General features: G+C 39.1%; 1 protein-coding gene across 1 annotated transcript in view; it reads right to left on the bottom strand.

The window, feature by feature from the left end:
* The window catches only part of LOC131996996 (uncharacterized transmembrane protein DDB_G0289901-like), a 58,487-nt gene that overhangs the window by 8,715 nt on the left and 22,359 nt on the right, over positions 1-27,413 (bottom strand). Inside the window, exon 2 of the mRNA XM_059367223.1 lies at positions 26,557-26,623. Coding sequence (XP_059223206.1) covers positions 26,557-26,623 — 67 coding nt within the window. The remainder of the gene's footprint in view (positions 1-26,556; positions 26,624-27,413) is intronic.

Below are 27,413 nucleotides of genomic sequence, written 5' to 3'. Positions count from 1 at the left end.
GCTGCACATTACTGCGTATGGACATTGAGGCTAGACAAATTGCTGCGACCACTGCTGTAAGGCTAGGGGAGCTTTCTCTTGAGTCATATGGCGGCTACAGTTACTGTGTTATTTTTGATCCAATGACCGATGTTCCAGACAGTGCGGATTACACACTGCCTGAGCCGCTTTTTTGATAAAAAGTACTGTATCACTATTGAAGCGGAGATCCTTGCAATTAAGGAAGTAGTGGAATGGCTAAGATATAATGTCTTATGACGACTGCCACAAATATCTTTAATCCTTGTAGAACGTATTTCTGATCTCAAAAACTGCCCTTGAATGTCGCATATTTTTCAACGAGATGGCTGAACAGTTCAAAATCCAATAGGGAATTGTAAAGCGGATAAGCTTGCGAGATTACTTTACACATTCCAGGGAAATTTCCAATCCGTGGCTATGCCACAAGAGACTTGTAAGCTAAGTCTTCAGGATGATAGATGGGAATTCCAAAATTATGTGGCCTGGTCTAGACCTGAAGATGTTTTCCGCTTTACTGTCGCTGGCTAGAACAGACGTCTCATTCACAGTGTGCGTCATAATAGGGCACTGTCTGCTCGGAAAACATGATGACGGACTAAAGGTAGCCACTTTTGCAGAAGCTGTGAGGATGTCGAGACAGAAGAGACTGTAGAATATTCGCTGAATGTGTGCTGCTGGCTACATTTGTGAGGTATGCTGCCAAGTTAAAACTTCTCTACCAAGTGGATAAAAAATTAGACACCTTATCATTGAGCTTAATCTTCAATCGGACTGCAGTCATTGATACGAGAGAAATATCCTCTGTTCCTTAGTGGAATGTTCATGGAAAATTTTGTATATAGTAATCCCTGGAAATGGCAATTTTTGTACGATTTGGCTAAAATTTTGCACGTAGCGTTTTGTTATGACTTCCAACAACTGTGCCTGTCTCCCGATTAGTCTTCTTCAGCTCCTATAACCTTAAATTTTTACCAGAAATTTGTTATGTCAAGTTATGTCATTCACCTTAATTTATTTTTCTGTAAATTTTTAGCAGAATACATGGCAATGAGTTTCCAAGATTCGGTCTGGTCGAACTTAGCTCATTTTTACATGTTTCACTTTTACATTGGTTATAGTGATTCTCTATAATAATATTAGAATTTTATTGCGAGAGACCTAGGGAACTAGCAGAAATTGAACGCACTGCCGAAGTAGGGGAGATTATCCAAAATACTTGCTATAAGAGTATGTTTTGATCCTTGATTAGTTTGCGTAAGGAAACAATTTTCAAAGTTGGCACAAAAAATTTTCTGCTGCTGTTCATACTGTGTTTAACATTATTTCAATTATTGGTCCTTTAAAAATTCTTCACTAACAAATGGTTGAATATTCCTTTTAAAATAATCACAATATCAAGTCAAATATTTTTTTAGCTCCATATGCACTTTAAATTCTTTATCATATTCTTTTGTTGAAAATTTGTTCAATCCATTTTTCACACTCTATTCTCACATCACATAACTTGGCCCATCTTACCTAGAAACGAGCTAATTAGAAAGGGCTTTGCTTCGATGGCCCGCCAATGGGAGCTGATGCATATGGTGAGCACCACCATACCAAAAATTGATAGAAGACGCATTTTTTGCCGTTTTTGTCGTTCGTTTTTTCTACTTCGATAGTTTGTGTCTTTTTTTTCCTAACCGTCTACTTCCGATACGAATGTTATGATGATGTTATTAACCGGCACTTTGATTGAGACTGCTCACATCTATGATTCTAAAAGATTCTTTAAGCAAAACCAGAAGAAGGAAAGAAACAAACTCGATCTTCCGTTCATAACTTCTTGGGGTCTACTACATCATAAATTAACATGATTGTCGAGTGACCGACAATTCGTACATATTACGGTCTTGTGGGCCACGACTCAGCTAGAGGGCAAACAAATAATGACAAGCTAATCGTCGGCTTTTAGAACTTCTGAAGAACAATCACCACATCTACACAAGACCAATGGACGATCTTACGAACCCAAGACAACAGCTGGCTTAGCAAACAGCTTGGCTAAGCTTAACCCAGCAGTGTTGTTGGCAACAAAGTTCGTGGCTGTTACCAAGAAATGTTTGAACCACAGCCACAGAAACAACACTACCAATTGGTTTTTGGACTTGTGCCAGTGTAAAACTCTTCCGAATTAACAAGTCTTAGTTGTCGTTAAATCTATTGTAGCCAGTTCATCATTATCTTCACCATCATCGCTATGGAGTACAGGTTTTTGTTTGTTAATGAACATTAGCACAACAATGTAAACAATATCGAGTCACAATGTGTTAGATTTATGTTTACTACCGAAAAATCAATAATAAAAATGCAACGAAATAAATAAACAAATCCTAGCTTATCGTCATCAAAATCGTGTGTGAATGGTTAACGCCCTTTTTCATTGAAATGAAAATTATTACGTGCGAAACGAAACATTTTTGTGATTTTTTATGATATAATTGTAAATTTCATTGACATACACATAATTTAAAATAAAATAATCCGATTATTATATGTCCTCCAACATGGATAGCTTCCAACAGCTCCATAATACCCAAATAAACATAATGATGCACATTTGTGTATATGAGTACTATACACAACAACTGATGTATAGTGTTGTAGGACTTTGCACTTTTCGGAAGAGTAGGGCAAATAATAGACCTAGATATACCGGTCTGCTTAGAATCATAATCTGATTCGATTGGGTCACGTGCGTGTGTCCGTCTTTCCGCTTTCCATGTTTTGTTGTTAACTGCTTTTTGGGGCCGCATATCAGGTCTCATTTCTTGATCGTTTTTCATAAAACTGTGAAAGTAGAACTTTTCAACTGAAGGGTATACAAATTTGATTTTGGAAAACCTAGGTTCAGATTTATCCGTTTACAATTGCGGCTTCCAGGGGCTCAAGCATTCAAATCGGGAGTATCGTTTATATGGGAGCTATATCCGGTTCTAGACCGATTTGAACCCTACTTGGCGAAGTCATAACAGAACACCACGTGCAAAATTTCAGCCAAATCGGACGAAAATTGAAGCTAATGAAGGCTCAAGAAGTCACATCGAGAGTTCAGATTATATGGGAGCTATATCAGGTTATAGACCGATTTGGACCGTACTTGGCACAGTTGTTGAAAGTCACAACAGAACACTACATGCAAAAATTCAAGCATATCGTACAAAAATTACGTCCTAAAAGAGCTCTAGAAGTCAAGTCGAGAGATCAGGTTATATGGGAGATATATACAAATCTGACCCAAAATGACCCATTTGCATTTGCCCCAAATGACCCAACGACCTACATCAATGAAATGTATCTGTGCATGATTTCAAGCGGCTAGCTTAATGCAATCGATCGCTATCTTAATTTCGACATACGGACGGACGGACATGACTAGCTAGACTCAGAATGTCGAGATGATCCAGAATATATATACTTTACAGGGTCACAGATCAATATTTCGAGTTGTTACAAACGGAATGTCTAGATAAACATAACCCCATCCTATGGTGGTGGGTACAAAAAGATAATTGGAATGAAGTTTAAGCTGAATATTGTGCGTTATATTTGGGTGGAGAATCACAATCGGCTATTGTTGGCGACCTCAAACACCTCAAAGTGAAAACATGTTCGTGTATTGCATCATATATCTTTAGAATGATACTGGTGCGTTGCCAAACGCCATGGTGGTGAAAAAAAAAAACAAATGCACCCACACCTAAAATGGTTTGAAGAATGAAGGTTCGATTTCAACCAGATCCACTGTGTACTGGCAATTAAATGGCAAGAGTTTTGAAAATGCAACACACATGAAAACCAAGCTCAAAGTAAGGTTAGGTTATGTTTAAGTGGCAGTCTGCCATCAGACTCACTCAGACATTTTCGCCCATTGTGATACCACAGGGACAGAAGAAGAATGATGCCTTCTAGTTCATACCGCTAAACCATCCAAATCGCCTTAAACAGCCCAAGAGCTTGCGAATGTCCACATCCACTAAATCAGACAGGATCTCAAAGAAATGAGTATCTTAACTGGAACTTCTTCTGACTGCCAGAGCGAAGCGGCATCAACCAACAACTTAAAGTTTGAAGGCGGCATCTCTGAATCCAGTGCCATATATAAGGAAGCCAGCCAGAGATGAGGCTTATTTTTTTAAAGGCTGGCCACATCTTAATCTTCAATGCTTAGCGATGACAGAAGAAAAAAATTTAGATTACCCCCTGCAAAAATACCGGCTCTGTGTCACCCATACCCTTGAGAAGTTTAGATCCCGGAATTCTTAGTCCACAAACCATTCTACCGCAAACCCATGGTTCCTGGATAAGAACCACGTCAAATCGCCCTGAACAGAAGTGCTCGGTAGTCTTCTCTTCATCCACAACGAAACAACTCCTCCAGAAGTCATTGTACGGTATTTCAACGCGCACCGCCTCGCGGCTTAAGGCCAGTTGACATCTTTCTTCGATTTGGACCCGATAGGTCCAGATTTGGATATAGCTGCTATATGGACCAATCTCTCGATTTAAGGTCTTGGGTCCATAAAAGGCGCACTTATTGTCCGATTTCGCCGAAATTTGGGACAGTGAGTTGTGTTAGGTTCTTCGACAATTTTCTGCAATTTACCTCAGATCGATCGGGATTTGAATATAGCTGCCATATAGACCGCTCTCTCAAATTAAGTTCTTGGTCGCATAAAAGGCGCATTTATTGCCCGAATTAGCCAAAACTTGGAACAGTGAGTTGTGCTAAGCCCCCCGACATATTTCTGCAATTTGGCTGGACCGGTCCAGATTTGGATATAGCCGCCGGATATATAGACCGATCTCTCGATTTAAGATTGTGGGGCCATAAATGGCGCATTTAGACTCTTCGACAACTTTCTGCAATTTAGCCCAGATAGATTCAGATTTGAATATAGCTGCCTTATAGACCGATCTCTCGATTTAAGGTCTTGGGCCCATAAAAGACTCATTAATTGTCCGATTTTGCCAAAATTTGGGATAGTGAGTTGTGTTAGGTTTTTCTACATCCCATTTTAGTTTGACCCGGATCGGTCCAGGATTGGATATAGCTGCCATATGGACCGATCTCTCGATTTAAGGTTTTGGACCCATAAAAGGCGTATTTATTTTCCGATGTAGCTAACAAAAAGACCAATATTTTGCTCTACAAAATTGAACAATGACTTGTACTTATTAGACCAATCAAAGTCCATGCCGAATTTGGTCCGAATCGGACCATATTTCGACATAGCTGCTATGGAGGCTTAAATAAAGCATTTTTCACCGGATTATAACGAAAGGTAGTTTGCATACATACCCGAGGTGGTGGGTATGCAAATTTCGGTTCGGAAGAAGTAAACAAGTAAAAAGGAGTTAAGTTCGGCCATTTTATACCCTCCACCTTAAAGGATAGGATAGGGGTATACTAATTTCGTCATTCTGTTTGTAACTACTCGAAATATTCGTCTGAAACTTCATAAAGAATATACATTCTTGATCGTCGTGACATTTTATGTCGATCTAGCCATGTCCGTCCGTCTGTCTGTCGAAAGCACGCTAACTTTCGAAGGAGTAAAGCTAGCTGCTTGAAATTTCGCACAAATACTTCTAATTGGTGTAGGTCGGTTGGGATTGTATATGGGCCATACCGGTCCATGTTTTGATATAGCTGCTATATAAACCGATCTTGGATCTTGACTTCTTAAGCCACTACAGGGCGCAATTTTTATCCGATTTTGCTGAAATTTTGCATGAGGTGTTTTGTCATGACTTCCAACAACTGCACCAAGTATGGTTTCAATCGTTTCATAACCTGATATAGCTGCCATATAAACCGATTTTGAATCTTGACTTCTTGAGCCACTAGAAGACGCAATTCTTATCCGATTTGGCTGAAATTTTGCATGAGGTGTTTCGTTATGACTTTAAACAACTGTGCAAAGTATGGTTCCGGTCCATAACCTGATATAGTTGCCATATAAACCGATCTGAGATCTTGACTTCCTGAGCCTCGTTAGGGCGCAATTATTATCTGATTTGGGAGAAATTTTATACAACGGCTTCTCCTTTCAATATATGTGTCAACTATGGTCAGAATCGGTCTATAACCTAATACAGCTCCCCTATAAAACGATCTCCCTATTTTACTTTTTGAGCCCTTAAAGGTGAAATCCTTATTCGATTTGGCGAAATAACTTTTACTTTGGTCTCCAAAGTAATGCAATTACAGAGTCACAAGCCGTTGAAAAAATTTGTCAACGCCGACTATATGAAAAATCCGCAATAACTTTTTGGGCAACCCAATACATTCCATTATGGTCCGCATCGGACGATAACTTGATATAGCTCCTTTGTTTGCCTAAAAAAGAGACACCGGGAAAAGAACTCGACAAATGCGATCCATGGTGGAGGGTATATAAGATTCCAACCGGCCGAATTCAGCACGCTTTTAATTTCTTTCTTCTATTTTCGTTCTCCATTGTGTCCATCAGAGTTGGTTACCCCCATCTAATGCTGACGAGATTTGTGAATTACTATGCAAAGTTTACATGGCATAGCAGGCATCTCCAAACAGATGTCGCCCGGTGGTACGCCGTTCGGAATTGGCTATAAAAAGAGATTAGCATGTCCGCCTCCGTTTCTTAACAATCAATTCACTTAATTTTATGACTTGTTCTTGTTGACAAATTTATTTTCTATGGCTTCATAAATTTTATAATTTCTTCTGTTAATAATTTATATATTTCAATAATTGTCATAGACATTTAATGCAGCAATGAGTTAAGCGTGTGCCTAGATTATTGCTTTTAAAATTTTGCCGCCGCTTCTCTGTTGTTATGCATAGTGAATGTTCAAAATTTAAATTCACTTTATATTGACTTGCAGTTCTAAAAAATAAGAAAATTCATTAGTCAAGGTTAGCATATACATTAAAAAGAACTCTCAAACCTGAAACAAACTTGCCAAAGATCTTATCGAGAGATTTGCCACAGTTAAGAACGAATTAGCAAATCATGACGTTTTTAATGATTAGGAAACGAATATTGCCTTTTATTTTGTTGGTTGGCAAAAATTCAATATATGTTTTTTTTTTTTTTTTTGAATATTGGCACACATTTGGGATGGTGGGGGTTTTTGTTTTTTTTGGAATAACCCACATCTGTATGGATGATAACCGGAAGGAAGTGCTAAACTCACATCATTATTAAACTAATAAACATATATAATATGCAATATAATAAACAAAATATGTTGAACTATAAATGTCATGAGACCAATAAAAAGACAAATTTTATTGCTGCTACATCACATGGTGTGGAAGATATACACAAATGCATAATGCTTGCATTTAAGGATTAAAACACGATTTTCTTTTTGCATTGATACTGATACAGATGTTAATTATGCTAATCGTTGAAAATGTTTGTTCTTTATTTTTTACCGCCTCTTAAGTGCAACTCTTGGCCAAGGTGTGTTGGTGGATTATAAGTTGTTCCGTATTACCATTTTTAATTTGTCTCAATAAAAACACTTTTGACACTTGCTTCCACCTTTCAAATGGTAATTTGAAAGGTTCAAGAATTGATTTTTTAAAACAGTAGGTATACATATATAATCGATGGCTTTCTTTCTTACTAAGCTATCATAAATACTTTGTCTGACTAGAGTTGAAGAAATCATGAATGGTTTTTCTTGCTGTATTTTGTTATACTTTAACCATATTTTGGCGGGCAGTTCTTTGAACAATGCAATGCGAAATCTGCACAGAAGCACACAGAAGGCGTTTAGCTACCTTATGTTGGCAAAATTTGATGCGAAACCAAATCTTGCTCTAACAACTTTGTTCATTTACAACAACAAACGCCTTAAGGTGAATCAATTGTCATGCAAAGAATTGTAAATCAAAGCTAACAATTAAATCAGTAAGGCAAAAGTAGGGCGGTGCGGACTTTATAATACCCTACACCTACCCTACAAATAATAAATAGTGAGAGCTATATCTAATTCTTAACCAATTTTTGATGGACCTCCGCGGATGTTTTCAGATGGGCTATTAAACACTCCGTAACAAATTTCGAGCAAATATATTCAAAATGTAATAACTATGGTTGACAAATGACAACAAATTACCCAAAATCTGACGAACATACATGGGAACATATATACATGATAGCTATATCTTAATCAGGACTGATTTCCATGACTCTCATAATGTCGACAGTCAAGGGCAGATCCTTCCTACCAAATTTCAAGAGAATCGGTAAACAAATGAGCACTTTGCAATATTTCTCCAAATCGGGCGAACGTATATATAGGAGCTATATCTAAATCCGAACCGATTTCTATGAAATTCTCCAGTAATGGCGAGAATCATAGGAAAATCCCTCCTGCCAAATTTCGAGAGAATCGAATAACAAATGACTATTTTATTGCAGTATTACTGCAAATCGGAGCTATATCCAGATCTGAACCGATTTCGACCAAACCTTATGATTATTGTGCAAGTCGTCGAGGAAAGCGTTGTACAAAATTTTGGCCCCGTTGGTACTACCCCACGAAATGTGGTAGAGTTCGCATTGCACCCTATTAGTACCTCGTTTCCAGTCTGTTTTGCTTTCCTCACCAACCGTTGCTGCTCCGACGTGGATGGCGGTGTCGGAGAGTCGAAAGGCAGATAGATGTCGCACCACTGTTGCATCCGGCGTTGACAACTCTGGGGAAAATATATAATTAAAATTTTTATTACAAATAACTCAGGCCGAGTACCAGTGTTAGCATAGAATAATTGGTAGTTGATATGGCTCAGTATACGGAAATACAGATAATAAATTTTCCATTATCTTCTTTTATACCCAACCACCCTAGCATGGAGGTATACACATGTATATCTAATTTGGCATTTCGTTTGCCCCATACAATAAAATTTACATTTCAAACTATAAATAGTAACAATACTGTAGATTGTCGTAAAATTTTTTGAAGAACAGGTTATGTAAGTCGGTCTGTGTGTTCGTTTGCTATTGTGTCGTTATAAATTTCAACAAGTTAACATGCAAAAGTAGGTTAAAGTTACCGAAAACCAGAAATCTAACATCGAAATTAGGTGACATGTAAATGTTTTACGCAACATTGGTGTCCATGGTCAGGTTTCTGCAGATAAATCTGCACCAATGTAAAACCGCTTCGACGGGTCTGAAGATCTTAGTCTGTCGCTTAGCACTAAAGGCGGTAAAGGAGCCGGTAATGACATTATTGACTACAAATGAAACGAAATTGTTAAGGGGGCCATTGAACCCTTAGAAGCTATCAAAGGGACTAGTAGAACAAACAGGACTAAGGCTAACAAATTAAAGTTTTTTAGGTTTTTGCCTTCGCCGAAAAAAATCTGTCATTAAGATTTGGATCACCTAACATAAGGTCTTCCTTAAGGATAATATGAACTCAAAACAAGTAGGAGCGTGATAAGTTCGGCCGGGCCGAATCTTTTATACCCTCCACCATGGAACGAAATTGTCGAGTTCTAAGCGCGGTATCTCTTTTTAGGAAAATAAAGAATATTGAATAAGAATATGCTATTGTGTAATATCTCAGTTCATTCGGATAAGAATTGGGCATCAAGAAGCAAAATCGGGAGATCGGTTTATATGGAAGCTGTATCAAGCTATTGATCGATTCATACCACATGGGACACGTATCTTGAAGGTCATGAGAGAAGCCGTTGTACAAAATTTCTTCCAAATCAGATGAGAATTGCGCCCTGTAGAGTCTCAAGAAGTCAAAATCCCAGATCAGATTTGCATACTTCCATACTTAACACAGCCATTGGAAGTCATAACAAAACACCACATACAAAATTTCAGCCAAATCGGATGAGAATTGTGAGCTTTATTGGCTGAAGAAGTCAAGACCCCAGATCGGTTTATATGACAGCTATATCAAAACGTGAACTGATTTGAACCATACTTACGCAGCTATATCAGATTATTAACCGATTTGAATCATACTTAACACAGTTATTGGAAGTGATATCAAAACATTACTTGCAAAATTTCAGTCAAATCGGACGAGAATGGCGCCCTCTAGAGGCTCAAGAAGACAAGACACAAGATCGGTTTCTATGGCAGCTATATCAAAACGTGAACTGATTTGAACCATCAGCGAAATCGTGTAATAAATTCAGCTAAGCCCATAGGTTAAAGGCCCATAAACGGTTTACCTTTATCGTCAGATCGTTCTATATGGCAGCTATATCTGAATATAGTCCGATCTGAACCATACTTGGGTAGGATATCGGGAGGCTTAAAAAAAAGTCAATGTTTCAAATTTCAGCAAAATCGGGTAATATATAAAGCTTTAATGACCTTTAGACCCTTTATCAGCAGATCAGTCTATATGGCAGCTATATCTAAATAAGGACACGGTTGAGTATACCTGGTATCACATTATCTGCCTTTCGACTCACCGATACCGCCACGTACGTGGGAGCTGCAACGGTTGGTGAGGAAATCAAAACGTACAGGAAATGAGGTACTAATATGGTGCGATGCGAACTCTCACCATATTTCGTGGGGTAGTACCAACATTAATAAACGGGGCCAAGCCCTGGCGGAATTCTTTAATACTAACGACCTTATAACACTTAATATTGGTAACACTGCTACCTTTGTAAATAGGATTATCGACCAGGTTTTAGATGTGACAATATGTTCCGAAATTCAATCAGGATTGGAGGGTCTCCATGGAACACTCTTTCTCTGACCATCGCAACATTAGATTTAGAATAGCACGGCCAGCACCGAATCCGATAAGCTTCCGGAATCAGTTGAAAACCAACTGGACAAAATTCGGAAGGCTACTCAGATGAAGACTTGGGCAAGACAATTTAGATTGTCCAAGCATAGAAGAGATTAACGAAAATGTCAACAGGATTACTGCACTGGTGGGATCCTGCGAAGATAGTTGTCCTCTTTGGGAAAGGAAATCAGCACAAGAAAAGCCCTGGATGACCAGGCAGATTCGCAACATTGGGAAAGAGGTCCACAGATTTTTTAACAGAGCACGTGGTAAAAAATCTGAAATATATTGGGATATGTATTGCACACGGCTCAAGGAGTACAGAGCGGCAAAACGTGCCTGCTAGAAGCTTTTCTGTGACCAGGTCGATAGCTTTAATGTTGCCACCAAGATGAAAAAGTTTCTCTTAAAAACCCTTGTCCAAACTGAAACGTGAGTAGGCGACATGACATCTGGGGATCTGTACCAGCTATGCAGAAGGGCCGAAAAGGTCTCGCATGTGGAATATGGCTGGGCTAGACCCAGAGGTCTCAATGTTAACCCAGAGAAGACAGAAATATTAAAAAGACTTTGGATATCCATTTGGATACCATGGCTTTATACATTAACCACATTTCGTACCGAACCGGTGAAAATCTGTAAATATGTCGAAATAGGGTCCATTCTGGACTATACTCGACATTCGATGGTTTACTATAGTTTACTTTTTCCAAATTTCAGCGAAAGTGGCGAATAAATGGTTCAAGACCGTAATTACGAGATTGGTCCATTTGGCAGCTATATCCAAATGTCAAATCTGTACTATAATCAGGAAGGATGTATGGAAGTTTAGAAAAACGTACTTTATCACAATTTAGTAATCGATCGGGTAATAAATGCGAATTTATGAGTCAAAAACCTTCAAACGGGAGATCGTTCTATGTGGGGCTTTATCCAAGATTTGAACTGTACTCGACTTAGAAGCACCTGCTCATAGTTGCAACTTTTAGAGAAATCGGGGCAAAAATACAAAATCGGATAATAATTGATATTTGAGAAGTTTGCACCTGTTCCTTAATGGAACGTTTATGGGGAAATTGAACTTTTACCATATGTATCTCCCCAGAACAATTTGTTTAACTACTTACAAGAACTATAACCTTTATTTTTACCCCATTTATCCATGATTGACAAGTATTCCCATTTGGGGAGGGGTTTTGGCATGATCGTCCAAAATGCCCATTTTAGTTTTATTCGGGTCGGTGCGGCCTCAAGGTACTTGGACCAAATTTTTAATATCAAATATGTAATATACTCTCAAATATCTTTCATTTGAGTCCCGTATTGTCCCCATCAGTCCATTTTTAGTTTTTGGGGTGGTGCTTTTGAGGCAAGGGGAGGGTACGTCCCCCTTGCGATATGAACAAGTTAAATATCCTATTGCTCCTTTCCGACCATATTCGTAATCTACTCCCTAATAACATTCATTTGAGTCCCACATTGTCATTATCGTCCAATATGCATATTTGAGGGGGTTTTCGGTCGGAACGGTCCCCTTGGTAACTGGACCCGCTATTTAGTATCAAATTACTACTTTACTCTTGAATTCTTGCCATTTGAGTCCCATATTGTATTGACGGATTAACGGACAGACATAGATAGATTAAATCACAATGTCAAGAAGCAGATCAATATTTCTAGGCATTATAAACGAAACGACTAGCTAAGTATTCCCCCTTTTATTGTATTGGGTACAAAGAAGGAAGCTAACCGACCGATTTTGGACGATATTTAGTTTTTACTCTAAATTAGAAGGTTTTAGAACCCAATTTTTTCAGTAAATAGCGAAATAGAATGAAGTCGTATACACTGCCCAGAGTTTTTTATACCCTCCACCATAGGATGGGGGTACACTAATTTCGTCATTCTGTTTGTAACACCTTGAAATATGCGTATGAGACCCCATAAGGTATATATATTCTTGATCGTCATGTCATTTTAAGTCGATCTAGCCATGTCCGTCCGTCTGTCCGTCCGTCCGTCCGTCTGTCCGTCCGTCTGTCCGTCCGTCCGTCCGTCTGTCCGTCCGTCTGTCCGTCCGTCCGTCTGTCCGTCTGTCCGTCTGTCCGTCCGTCTGTCCGTCCGTCTGTCCGTCCGTCCGTCTGTCCGTCCGTCTGTCCGTCCGTCTGTCCGTCCGTCCGTCTGTCCGTCTGTCCGTCCGTCCGTCTGTCCGTCCATCCGTCTGTCCGTCCATCCGTCCGTCCGTCTGTCCGTCCGTCCGTCTGTCCGTCCGTCTGTTAAAAGCTCGCTAACTTTCGAAGGAGTAAAGCTAGGCGCTTAAAATTTTGCACAAATACTTCTTATTAGTGTAGGTCGGTTGGGATTGTAAATGGGCCAAATCGGTCAATGTTTTGCTATAGCTGCCATATAAACCGATCTTGGGTCTTGACTTCTTGAGCCACTAGAGAGCGCAATTCTTATCCGATTTGGCTGTACGAGGTGTTTTGTGATGACTTTCAATAACTGTGCTAAGTATGGGGCAAATCGGGACAAAACTTATATAGCTGCCATATAAACCGATCTGGGATCTTGACTTCTTGAGCCTCTGGAGGGCCCAATTCACATCCGATTTGGAAGAAATTTTGCACAACGGCTCCTCTCAGAACCTTAAACATAAGTGTCTAATATGGTCTGAATCGATCAATAGCTTGATATAGCTCCCATAAAAACCGATCTGCCGATTTTGCTTCCTGAGCCCCTACAAGGCGCAATTCTTAACCGAATGAACTGGAATATTCCACAATAACTTCAACAATATTTAGCATTCAATTCATTTATGGTCAGAATCGAGACTATAACTTGATATAGCTCCAATAGCATAAAAATTCTTATTCAATATTCTTTGTTTGCCTAAAAAGAGATACCGCTAAAAGATTTCGAGAAATGCGATCCATGGTAGAGGGTATATAAGATTCAGCCCGGCCGAACTTAGCACTCTTTTACTTGTTTTTTGTTGAAAATGATTTACCTTAAAAAAACTATGTGTGCATAGTTTCGTCTCAAGACCTTAGCCACAGTAACGCTTGTTTAGTTTCTTTGTTCCCTATATTCCCTTTGGTCGTAAAAGAGTGTTGCCTCTTTTTCGGTTTTGCTTTACATTAAATCATTATTAATGTGTTTTAAATCAGCATACTGTCAACAATGGGTAAACTCTTCACTGAACTTGACATTGAAATTCCTATGCTCTCTTTTACCCAATAACTGAGTGAGTACTGCCATACCGGTTTCACAGCAATCACACCAATGTAAAAGCGCATTGATATTTGTATTGGTATTGACTTTAGTAGGTTTTTGTTATTGTCTTTTCAGCTTTCTGTTTAAAAATGTGCGTTTTTCTTTTGAATTCGATTTTCTCTCGAGTCGTTCGTTGGCCTTTGTTATGGGATATGTTTGCATGCTTTTAGGAGGTGTATTAAGTTTGCTTTGGCTTTTTAGTTTCTTTGAGTTTTGGATTTAATCAAAGTTTTACATGTAGACCATTGAGACTGGATTGCGTTGGTGAGAGACAACATATATAAGCAAAGCTTTGGATATTAAAAATTAATGTCATAGTTGCCAAATGTTTTTCAAATGTTAATGTAATGGGACAGTGAGTTGTGTTAAGCCTCTCGACATCTTTATATAAAACGGCCCAGTTCAAATTTGGATATAGCTGCCATATGGACCGATCTCTTGATTAAAGGGCCCACAAAAGGAGCACTTATTTTCGAATTTCGCTAAAATTTAAGATAGCAAGTTGTGTGAAATTCTTCGACATTCCTTTTCAACATGGACCACATCGGTTCAGATTTGGATATAGCTGCTATATACACCGATCTCCCGATTTAGTGTTTTAAATTCATAAATGGTGAATTTATTAACCCATTTTGTTGAAATTAGGCGCAGTGAGTTCATTAGACCCCTCGACATTCGTATAGTCAAGTTCCGACTATATTTGGATATAGCAGATATATAGACCAATCAAATCAGGCAAAAATGAAAGCTGCTAGGGACCGAACAAGGATAACCGAGAGATCGGTTTATATGGGTGCTACATCAGGTTAAAGTCCAATTTGGACCTTACTTGGCACAGTTGTTGGAAGTCGTAATAGAACACCACGTGCTAAATTGAAGTTAAATCGGACAAAATTGTGTCTTACAGAGAATCAAGACGTTTATATGGGAGCTATATCATACTGTAGACTGATTTCAACCGTACTTGGCACAAATGTTGAATTTCAACAATAGAACACTACATGCAAAATTTTAGCCAAATCAGACAAAAGTTACGGACCGCAGATATCAAATCGCGAGATCGGGTTATACGGGAGCTATGTCGGGTTATAGACCGATTTCAACCGTACTTGGCACAGTTGGTGGAATGAGACTGCATGGAAGCTTTTATCTTAATCGGATAATAATTACTTGGGAGCTATATCGAGCTGTAAACCGATTTCAGCCGTACTTGACACGGTTATTGGAAGTCGTAACAGCACACTTTATGCAAAGTTTCAACCCCATGGGATAACAACTGCGGCTTCTAGGGAATATATGAATCAAATCGGGAGATCGCTTTATATGGGAGCTATATTCAAATTTGAAACTATAAGACCCATTTGCTATTCCCATTAGCCTACATCAATAAAATGTATCTATGCAAAATTTCAAGCGGCTAGCTTTATCCGTTCGACCGTTATGGTGATTTTGGCAGGCAGACGGACGGATGGACGGCCATGGCTAGATGAACTCAAACTATATAGACCGATCCGCCGATTTAAGGTCTAAGACCCATAAAAGACACATTTATTATCCAATTTTGCTGAAATTTGGGACAGTGAGTTATGTTAGGCCAGTCGCTATCCTTCTTGAATTTGGTCCAGATCGGTTCAGATTTCGATATAGCTACCATATAGACCGAACTCTCGATTTAAGGTCTTGAGCCCACAAAAGGCGCATTTATTGTCCGAATTTGCCAAAATTTGCTACAGTGTGTCGTGTAAGACGCTTCGAAATTTTTCTTCAATTTGTCCCAGATCGGCCCAGATTTGGATAAAGCTGCCATAAAGACCGATCTCTCGGTTTAAGATTTTGAGCCCATAAAAGGCGTATTTATTGTCCCATGTCGCCGAAATTTGGGAAAGTAAGTTTTTTTTAGCTTTCTCGACATTATTTTGCAATTTAGCACAGATCGGTCTGGATTTGGATATAGCTGCCATATAGAACGATCTCTCGATTAAAGGTCCTGTGCCCATAAAAGGCGCAGTTATTGTTTGATTTCGCCAAATTTCGGGACAGTGAGTTGTGTAAGGCCCTTCGATATTTTTCTTCAATTTGGTCCAGATTTGGATATAGCTGCCATATAGACCGATCTCTCTTTTTAAAGTCTTGGCCCCATAAAAGGCGAATTTATAATTCCATTTCGCTGAAATTTGACACAGTGACTTATGTTAGGCTTTTCGACATCCTTGTCGTATATGGTTCAGATCAGTCTATATTTGGATGTAACTACCGCAGAGACCAATATTTTGTTCTACAGAATTGAACAATGACTTGTACTTATTAGACCAATCAATGTCCGTGGAGAATTTGGTCCAAATCGGATCATATTTAGATGTAGCTGCTATGGGGGCATTAATTATAAATTTTTCACCAGGTTGGTACGAAAGGTGGTTTACATATTTACCCAAAGTGGTGGGTATCCAACGCCCTTTTACTTGTTATTTTTATACCCTCCACTATATGATTGGGTATACTAATTTCGTCATTCTGTTTGTAACACCTCGAAATATGCGTCTGAGACCCCATAAAGTATATAAAGGGTGATTTTTTTGAGGTTAGGATTTTCATGCATTAGTATTTGACAGATCACGTGGGATTTCAGACATGGTGTCAAAGAGAAAGATGCTCAGTATGCTTTGACATTTCATCATGAATAGACTTACTAACGAGCAACGCTTGCAAATCATTGAATTTTATTACCAAAATCAGTGTTCGGTTCGAAATGTGTTCATTCACCGTAACGTTGCGTCCAACAGCATCTTTGAAAAAATACGGTCCAATGATTCCATCAGCGTACAAACCACACCAAAAAGTGCATTTTTCGGGATGCATGGGCAGTTCTGGTTGCTCTTCACTCCAAATGCGGCAATTTTGCTTATTTACGTAGCCATTCAACCAGAAATGAGCCTCATCGCTGAACAAAATTTGTCAAAATTTGAACACATTTCGAACCGAACACAGATTTTGGTAATAAAATTCAATGATTTGCAAGCGTTGCTCGTTAGTAAGTCTATTCATGATGAAATGTCAAAGCATACTGAGCATCTTTCTCTTTGACACCATGTCTGAAATCCCACGTGATCTGTCAAATACTAATGCATGAAAATCCTAACCTCAAAAAAATCACCCTTTATATTCTTGATTGTCATGTCGTTTTAAGTAGATCTAACTTTCGAACGAGTAAAGCTAGCCGCTTGAAATTTTGCACAAATACTTTTTATTTATGTATTATGTATTATGTATGGTCGGTTGGGATTGTAAATGGGCCAAATCGGTCCATGTTTTGATATAGCTGCCATATAAACCGATCTTGGGTCTTGACTTCTTGACCCTCTAGAGGGCGCCATTCTCTTCCAATCTGACTGAAATTTTGCATGTAGTGTTTTGGTATCACTTCCAACCACCGTATTAAGTACGATTTTGCAAAAACCCCTCATGCAAAATTTCAGCCTAATCGTATAAGTATTTCGCCTTCTAGCGGCTCAAGAAGTCAAGATCCAAGATCGGTTTGTGTGACAGCTATATAAGGTTATGAACCGATTCGGACCATACTTAGCTTGGATGTTGAAGACCATAGTTGATGCTTTTGTGCAAAATTTATTCAAATGGGCTAAGAAGTACACACTCTGGAGGCTCAAGAAGTATAATCGGAAAATCGGTCTGTAAGGGAGCTATATCTAGATACACTAACAGAAGGTATTTGTGCAAAATTTCAAGCTCCTAACTTTACTCCTTCTAAAGTTAGCGTGCTTTCTACAGACAGACAGGCCGAGGGATTGACGGACGGACATGACAAGATCGAGTTAAAATGTCTTGGCGATCAAGAATATATATACTTTATGGGGTCTTCGACCAATATTTCGATGAATTAAAAATGGATAGACGAAGTAAGTATACCGTCGTCCTATGGTGGAGGGTATTCAAATCTATTGGTCTTAGCTAGAAGTAAATCCAACAAAAAATTACATAAAATTATTTTGTTTTTACAAAAATTTCGATAAATGCCAACTTTCGTAGAAAATTTCATGACATGCGCCACGTTTACTTCCATGATATGAATAAAAAGAGAGAACTATAGCTCTCCACTACAATTCATTAGTCTTCCTTTACATTCCATCTAATAGTTCTAATTTTTGAAATATTTCCCCTTAATCAGCATGAATTCAAAACTTACAACACAATGATTCAGCAACCTACCCAGAAACCTTATAACTCAATAAATCTAAGCTTTGCTTGTTACATCGAAATCGGCATAGAAGTCGTTATGCCACAAGCCCTTTGCAGTCAAGTTAAAACCCCAACACTTAAATAGTTACTGAGATGATTGTTAGTATTGATTTATAAACTAAACAATTTTGGTGGCTACATTGTAAGCCAATCCCCCATTGAGCTAAGAGCCACAGTCGCAAAACAAAGAACATTAAACGGATCATCAACATCATCATGGGTATCTTTTGGGTCGGTTGCTCGTATCAACATCGACTGCTATTTCTTGACTCATAGCTATTTACACTGACAATAGCCAGTGTTGGACCCATTTTAGTTTTGCCCTCTGGCTTATAAAAGGAAGAAGTTATCCTTTTTCCGCACTCTTACTCACACATCAGCACCACATTTTATTGGTTTGCCCCCTATGGATTAGGTTTGTGCAGTTTTTGTCTTATGTTCTTTACTCATTTCGCAGCGCAATTCTGTACAATTTGGCAGTGTAGAGAGAACCAACGGGACCACAATGGCTCTACATCCAGTTCCAAAAGTAAATGCATTTGTCACTTAACCCCGAAAAAACATCTACCAGATCCGCCACCATCGAAAACAAGATTATTCAATAAAATGTGGTTAACATCCAAATCAAGAGAGATGCATGAAAGGATGTTTGAAAATAGCAATTTTGGAAGAGAACGATTATTGAGGACACTACAAAGCGATTAAAGAAAGCTTGACCGCTTATGACTCTGAAAACTTATATGAAAAATTTGGGGGAGGGATGAGAGAAGCACCGCAAATTTTTCGCAAAATCAGGAGATCGGTTTATATGGGAGCTGTATCAAGCTATAGATTGATTCAGACCATATCGCACATGTATATTGAAAGCCATGGGAGAAGCCGTTGTAGAAAATTTGTGCCAAATCGGATGAGAATTGCATTCTTTAGAGGCGCAAGAAGTCAAGATCTCAGATCAGTTTATATGGCACCTATATCAGGTTATGTACCTATTTGCGCCATACTCATCAAAGTTTTTGGAAGTCATTTAAAAACACTTCATACAAACCGGATGAGAATAGCGCCCTCTAGCGGCTCAATAAGTTAAGATCCAAGATCGGTTTATGTGGCACCTATTCCAGTTTATGGACCGATTTGGACCATACTTCGTACAAATGTTGTAAGTAATACCAAAACACCACGTGCAAAATTACAGCCAAATCGGATAAGAATTGCGCCTTCTAAAAGCTCAAGAAGTCAAGACCCAAGATCGGTTTATAAGGCAGCTATATCAAGTTATGAACCGATTTAAACCATACTTAGCACAATTGTTGGAAGTCATAAAAGAACACTACGTTCAAAATTTCAAAAAAAATCGGACGAGAATTCCGACTTCTAGAGGGTCTAGAAGTCAAGACCCATGATCGGTTTATATGACAGCTATGTTAAAACATGGACCGATTTGGCCCATTTACAATCCCAATTGGCCTACATTAATAAGAAGAATTTGTGCAAAGTTTAAAGCGGCTCGCTTTACTCCTTCAAAAGTTAGCGTGCTTTCGACAGACAGACGGACGGACACGGCTAGTTCGACTTAAAATGTCGCGACGATCAAGAATATATATACTTTATGGGGTCTCAGACCCATATTTCGAGGTGTTACAAACAGAATGACGAAATTAGTATACACCCATCCTATGGTGGAGGGTATAAAAATGAAGGGTATTGGAGAGTAGTTTCATTTTCGTATATGATATTAAAAATTGGGCTCAAGTACCCGCTTCATTCTCCAAACTCTTTCAATCAGACATATAATGGGTCGCCCCACCTCCAAAAGCCCTCCAATTGTCTTATAAATGAAAGGTATTCGAAATCTACTGAAAATAGCATTAACTTTTGTGCACAAGTATTCAGGTGGAGCTTTACCTGCTAGAATCACCTCAAATAGGTTAATTGATCAATAATGACAATATGGAACTCAAATTAAAAGTATTTGGGAAACGTATCTGATATCCACCTTTGAGGCCAAGTGCCCCTAAAGCATACGATATATATATCGATAACGGCAATATGGGGTTCAAATTAAAGATATTTGGGAGTAGAGCACGACACTTTTATCCATATTTGGGTATTTGGGTGAAATGTTTGAGAGGCTATTCCACCAAAAAAAAAAAAAAATCCTCATTGCCTTCATTTTCAAAAACGCCAGATCTCGGAGTAAACAAGTAAAAGCGCAATAAATTCGGCCGGGCCGAATATTAGGCCGAACGCCTTTTTTACTTTTTCTGTAAAAAAGTAGATATTTTGATAATCGAAAAATAATCGAAAAGTCAACTTTTTGATAGTCGAAAATAGTCGACTGTTCGATTATCAGAAAAAGTCGAAATGCTGACTATTCCATTTTACTTTATATCCCTATTATAGGCCATTATCTACAGTTGAGATGAAGGAGTTGTCTGGACTTTATCAAGTTATAGCCAATGAGAACCGTTTCAAACTGTGCTGTGATACCTATGATACATTGAAATCCGTCACAGGACACTTAATTTCATGTCACAACTAAAGACATATCTCCTAACATGAGGTTACCTTTCATACGACATTTTGATAATAGGATTTTCGGATAGCGATTTCCTATCTGATGACATGGGTACTTGTGAAAGCTGACGAAGCAGTTCTTGGAGTATTTGAGAGAAAGATTCTTCGTAAAATATATGGACCAGTTTGCGTTAATGGATAATATAGGTGTCGTATGAACCACGAGCTGTATGACGACGATAGCATAGTTACACGTACTATAGCGGTACGGGTAGCGATTTCCTATCCAATGGCATGTATACTTGTAAAAACAGATGAGGCAGTACATAGAGTGTTTGAGAGAAAGATTCTTCGTAAAATATATGGACCAGTTTACGTTAATGGAGAATATACGCGTAGTAGGAACCACGACTTGTATGACGACGATAGCATAATTACGCGTACCGAAATACAAAGGCTGCATTGGCTAGATCATGTTGTCAGAATGGATAAAGAAGCTCCAGCAAAGAAGTCTTTTGAAGGCAAACACGGTGGTACACGCAAACCTGGACAACCAAAAGTCCGATATAAAAATCAAGTAGTGGGAGACAACATGACACTTGGTGTCTGACATTTTGGAATGAGCGCAGAAGCTCAAGGCACTTGGGACGCTTTTTTTACATTGGGCTAATGGAACAATTGTTTCGTCATGGCCATTTAAAGTAAAAGTAAAGATTTCCTACAAAAGGTATTAGAAGCTTGGAGAAATAACGTGAATAATAAATTCATTGACCAGCCATAACAGGCAAATATAACTAACCTTTCTAATTTATGCATAATATCTGATAATATCATCTTGTTCCTTTGACTTGACTCCTTTAGAAATTAGTCATCACCATGCTATAGCGCAAAGTCGCCCACACTGCACTTTAAAATTTGTGTGCGACTGCAAAAAAAACCATAGACACATTTCAGCATACAAACACTTATCCGACATTCGAAGGAAAAAAGTGGTTAAACGCAACTACTTAATCCCAATGATGGTGATGGTGCTGTTGCTGCAGCTTGTTAACCACACAAATACAAAAAAAAAAAAATATCACTGGACCAGCAAACACTGTGAACCTTTTAAGCCGCGATGAAAATTGTGAGAAATGGCAGGGAATTTGCTGGGGCAAGCGGTATTGTACGAGTTCAATGTGCAGTTGCAGCTGCAGTCCTATCAGTTTTATTTGTGGTTCAAGATTACTGCACAACTCTCCATTCGGTTGAAGTTGTTTGTGGTGGCCAGATGTTGTCGGAAGGTCGTGCATAGGGAAGGATGGAGATGATGTTGCTTTTAGGATGCATTAGTTTTAGCAACAGCATTTAACAATTTTTGAGGTTTGGTTTAAACGTTTAGGGTTGGCTTTTTTTTGCTTTCAGTTTTTTGAAGTCTAGAGCAACGCAAAAAAAGTGCATTCCAACAAAAGACCCCACTTGATTGTTGGTTCTGGTAATGTGTGTGTCTGTTTGTGTGTTTAGGGATTTTACTTATAGCTCTTAACTTTGGCGAACTGGAACATTGCAGCGTGGCTGAATGAAATGGAACCGTGGATAACGATAGGGGAAAAAAAGTAAAAACTGGTTGACATTAGGCAGTGCTGAAATTAATATACTTTCTACCAGGGCTTGCAAGAAAATGTCATTCAATTTCTGTTTTTAGAGAACTTTTTGTTGAAATTTTGTTTATAAAGGGTGAGTTTTTTGCTATTATCTTTTTGGCAACACTACTTTAAACAGTTTTGTGTTTTGTTTCACTGTCAAACATCTTCAGTTTGGTGTATAATTGAACCACGAATCGTCTTACAAACGAACGTTAGCAAATTATTGAATTTTATAATCAAAATGCGTGTTAAGAAATATCATCGCGCGCTCCTTCTATTTTATGGACGGAGCTTATTTTTGGCTCAATGGTTACATAAATAATCAGAATTGTTGGTTTTGGAGTGAAGATCAGCCAGAAACATTGTACCAATGCATTCAGAAACATTCACAGCTTGGCGCGGTTTATGGGCTGGTGTCATTATTGGACCGTACTTCTTCAAAGCTGATGCGAATCGCAACGTAACTGTAAATGGTGAGCGCTATCGTGATATGATATCCAACCTTTTTTTGCCCAAAATGCAAGAGCTTGACTTGCATGACATGTGGTTTCAACAAGACGGTGCCACATGTCACACAGCACGCGTAACAATGAACTTGAGAAACCAGTTCGGTGAAAATTTTATTTCACGTTCGGGATAGGTCAATTGACTGCCTAGATCGAGCGATTTAAAGCCTTTAGACTATTTTTTGTGGGGCAATGTTAAAGCTCATGTCTAGCCCTCTTCAATTGAGGCATTGGAATACAACATGGAAGCATTTATTCGCGAGATACGGCCGAAATGTTGGAAAAAGTATGTAAAAATTGGAATAAGCGGATGGACCATTTGAGGCGCAGTCACGGTCAACATTTGCATGAAATAATTTTCAAACATTAAATTAAATGGACCTTAGGTTAGGTTAGGTTATGTGGAAGTCTGCCATCAGACTCATTTAGACGTTTTTGTCCGTTGTGATACCACAGGAACAGAAGAAGAAAGTTGCCTTCTATTGTAGTTCCCACCGTTGAACCATCCGGATCGCTTTAAAAAGTCCAGTAACTTGCGAATGTTCACATTCGCTAAATCAGACAGGTTCTCAAAGAAATGAGAATCTAAGGTGGAACTCCTTCTAACTGTTAGTGCGGGACACACACACAGAAGGTGTTCTATAGTCTCATCTTCTTCGATGTACTCACAGCTTCTGCAAAAGTCGTTGCTGGCAACCTTCAGTCTGTCAGCATAATTTCCGATTAGACAGTGACCTGTCATGACGGAGATAATGACTGAGACGTCTGTTTTAGCCAGTGACAGCAAGGCGATAGACCTTTTCAAGCCTAGTTTAGGCCACATAGTTTTGGAATGCTCACAGCCCCCTCTTTGTGACCATCTATCATTCGTTGTCCTTCGGGCCTGGTCCTGAAAACTTAGCTCACATGTCGCTAGAGGCATACCCAGAGATTCCAGTTTCTCTAAGGTAGTTCCTGGTCTCGCAAGCTCTTCTGCTTTACAATTGCCTGGGATGCCTCTGCGGCCCTGCACCCTGAACAGGTGAATTTTGAACTGTTTAGCCATCTCGTTGAGAGATCTGCGACGGTCGAAGGATTTTTGTGTTCAGAAATACGTTCTCCAGGGATTTAATGGCTGTCTGGTTGCCTAGGAAGATATTTTTGTGCCAATCGTCGTAATGACATTATTTCTTAGCCATTCCACCACTTCCACTGCAGTGGTCGGGTAAACTTTTCGATATGACCAGTTCTAGTCCTTTGAAGTACACCCAAAGCCCCTCCGGTCGTATAGTTTGGAACCATCCGTATAGAAGTTTATGTAACTTCTTTTACTAGGGATATCGTAGTTGCAATGGGTTCTGTCAGGAATAGTGGTGCAGTACTTTTTAGTAAAAAGCGGCTCTGGCAACATGTTATCCACACTGCCTGGAACATCGGACATTGTATCAAGGATAACACAGTGTCCGTACCCGCGACATGACCAATGAGAAAGCTCCCTTAACCTCACGGCAGTTGTCGCAGCAATTTGTCCAGCCACAATGTCGAGAGGCATAAGATGTAGTATTAAATTCAGTGCATCAGATGGTGTCGTCCTCAGTGCGGCTGTGATGCACAAACAAACAATTCTTTGGATCCGGTTGAGTATTCAACAGTAGGTCGACTTTTGAAGCGCCGTACACCAGACCACAACACCATAAAGCATTATAGGTCTGACAACTGTAGTATATATCCAGTGCATGACGTGTGGTCTAAACCCCCAACTTTTGCCAATGGCTCTCTCGCAGATGTATAAGGCAAGAGTTGCCATTCTTGTCCTTTCCAAAATGTTGGATTTGAAGTTTAATTTCCTGTCCAGCAAAACATCCGGGTATGTTGCGCTTTCTGTAGATGGAACATTCTCTCCTCCCAATGGGACAGGTGCCACTGTAGGTAAGTTGTATCTCCTGCTGAAAAGAACTACTTCTGTTTTGCACGGATTTATGCCTATACCACTTTTGGTAGCACACTTCGCTGTTGCATGTAGAGCTTAGAGTGGTGGGAAACTTTCCCCTAACTGCGGTTGCCACGTCATCAGCATACGCTACCACTTATACACCTTTTTCTTCCAGAGACAATAAAATATTGTTAGTGAATATATTCCAAAGTAGAGAACATAGTATACCTCCTTGAGGTGTTCCTCTGCTGACCCATCTTTTTAGATCCACAGATCCCAAGCCTTACCTTACTATCGATTGGCTGGGTCAGCCGGGCAGGCGGAATAGAATTTGAACCCCCCGCGAAAAAAGGGTACTGTATTTGTTGATATCCTCGCCCTTACCCACATTTTCAAAAACCCCAAATCTTGGATATGGGTGCACCGATTGAGGCGTAATTGTGTTTGCCACCATATGGTACCCCAAAAACACGAAATTGGTTGAACATTTTAGGGTCACATAACCTTGGGGGACGCCCCATCCATAAACCCCCCATTGACCGATTGGGACAATAATGGAATCAAATGAAAGTTATTTCAGAGTAGAGTACAAATTTGATATACAAATTTCACCCAAAGTGTTCAAGGGGGTCCCCCAACCCCTAAACTCCCCCACCCCCAACAGGACACGTTTACCGCTTTGGGCAATATGGGTATCAAATGAAAGATATTTAAAAGTAGAGTACAAATCTGACATAAAAGTTTATTCCTTGGTGTCTGAGGGGCTCCCACACCCCAAAACCCATCAACAGAACACATTTACCGATGGGGACTTTATGGATATCAAATGAAACGTATTTGGAAGTTGAGTACACATTCATTATAAGAAGTTGTTCCAAGCTCTACGGAGCCTCAACAACATTAAAAAAACCTCCTCAATTGGTATGAAATGAAATCGATTTTCAAACAGCCGTTTTATGGTGTAGCGAAGCTCACCGGCCAGCTAGTAGCTTCCATATAAACCGTTCTCGGACCTTGACTACTTGAGTCGCTAGAGGGCGTAATTCTTACCCGATTTGGCTGAAATTGTGCACTACGACTACTGCTTTGGTATCCAAAGTAATACCTCAACTAAGCTTAAGCTCATAGCTTCTACAAAATTTCATTGACATTTCTTTATGATTACTCCATTCACGGTCCACTGTGTTTAAATTCGAATTGTTGTTAAAATAGGTCCTAGTTGGAAAGCTTGGCCCTACATGTCTGTTTGTGTGTGCTTTTGTAATGGCATTGAGCATAGAAATCCTTTTGTTTTTTCTTCTGCTTGTGCTTCTCTTCCTGTGACATGTTGTCGTTCGTTGTTGCTATGTACACTGCTACTACGGTAACTATTGCGCTAAGCTTTGGTCTTTTGTCGTAGATTATTTTTAGACAATAGCGTCAAAATGAAAACGGATGAGACAATGAATTATACGCGCTTAGCAATTTATGAAGTAAACGATTTGCAGCAGCCATATCCCCCCAACCATAAACAGAGATATAAACCCTGCCCACACCCACCACATAGATAGCGGCATATTTGTATTCATTTGAAGCAAATGGGTTCCCAGGACGATAAAAATTCCCCTATTACTAAACTACTGCTTAAACAATTTACCACGGAATTCGTGTCCGCTATCCCTTTCCACACTAAGATCATACAAACGATTTTTGTCGTTTGCCCCCTTGTAAAGAAGAAGAGTTCAAAGTATGATTTAATGCTTTTGTTCATCCATTGTCAGGGGTAACTTTTCCCATTTGCTGGGATTCTTTTGTCGCATGGAGTCAATAGTTGTAGCCTGGTCATTGCTTAGTAATTAGCCACAGATAATTATGGGAAACGAATTAAAGCAATTAGTCGAGATTCCAGTATCGATTGCCTCAAAGTAAACTTCACAAAAGAATTGAGATATCAATCTCTGTTGACTGGGGAAACCTTTAATAAGACATCAAATATAAGGTGTGGTAATATTAAAGCATTAATAAATTAGCATAATTTTATTATGAAAGTTGATTAACTAGGTACTGTAGAATTAAGAAAGAGAAGGGGAGTAGGCATAAAGAAGCTTGATTTTAGGGTTGGAAAAACAGTATAAATCAAAAGCAAAAATGAAATAGAACAAGTAAAAAGGCGTTAAGTTCGGCCGGGCCGATCTTTGGATACCCACCACCTCGGCTATATATGTAAACCACATTTCGTCCAGATCCGGTGAAAAATGCATACCTTTTGCCCCATAGCAGTTATATCGAAATATGTTCCCATTTGGACCAAATACTAATGACTACAATTCGTTTATCAATTGTGTATAACAAAATATTGGTATTTTTAGTAGCTATATCTAAAAATAAACCGATCTGAACCATAAACGACATGGATGTTGACAAGCCTAACATGAGACACTGTATCACATTTAAGTGAAATCGGTTAATAAATGCGTCATTTATGGGGCCAAGACTGAAAATCGAGATAACGGT

Source organism: Stomoxys calcitrans, chromosome 4 (genome assembly GCF_963082655.1).
Source record: "Stomoxys calcitrans chromosome 4, idStoCalc2.1, whole genome shotgun sequence".
NCBI classification, from domain to species: domain Eukaryota; kingdom Metazoa; phylum Arthropoda; class Insecta; order Diptera; family Muscidae; genus Stomoxys; species Stomoxys calcitrans.
Note: the sequence above shows the minus strand (reverse complement) of the source record. Positions and strands in the feature narration are given on the sequence as shown.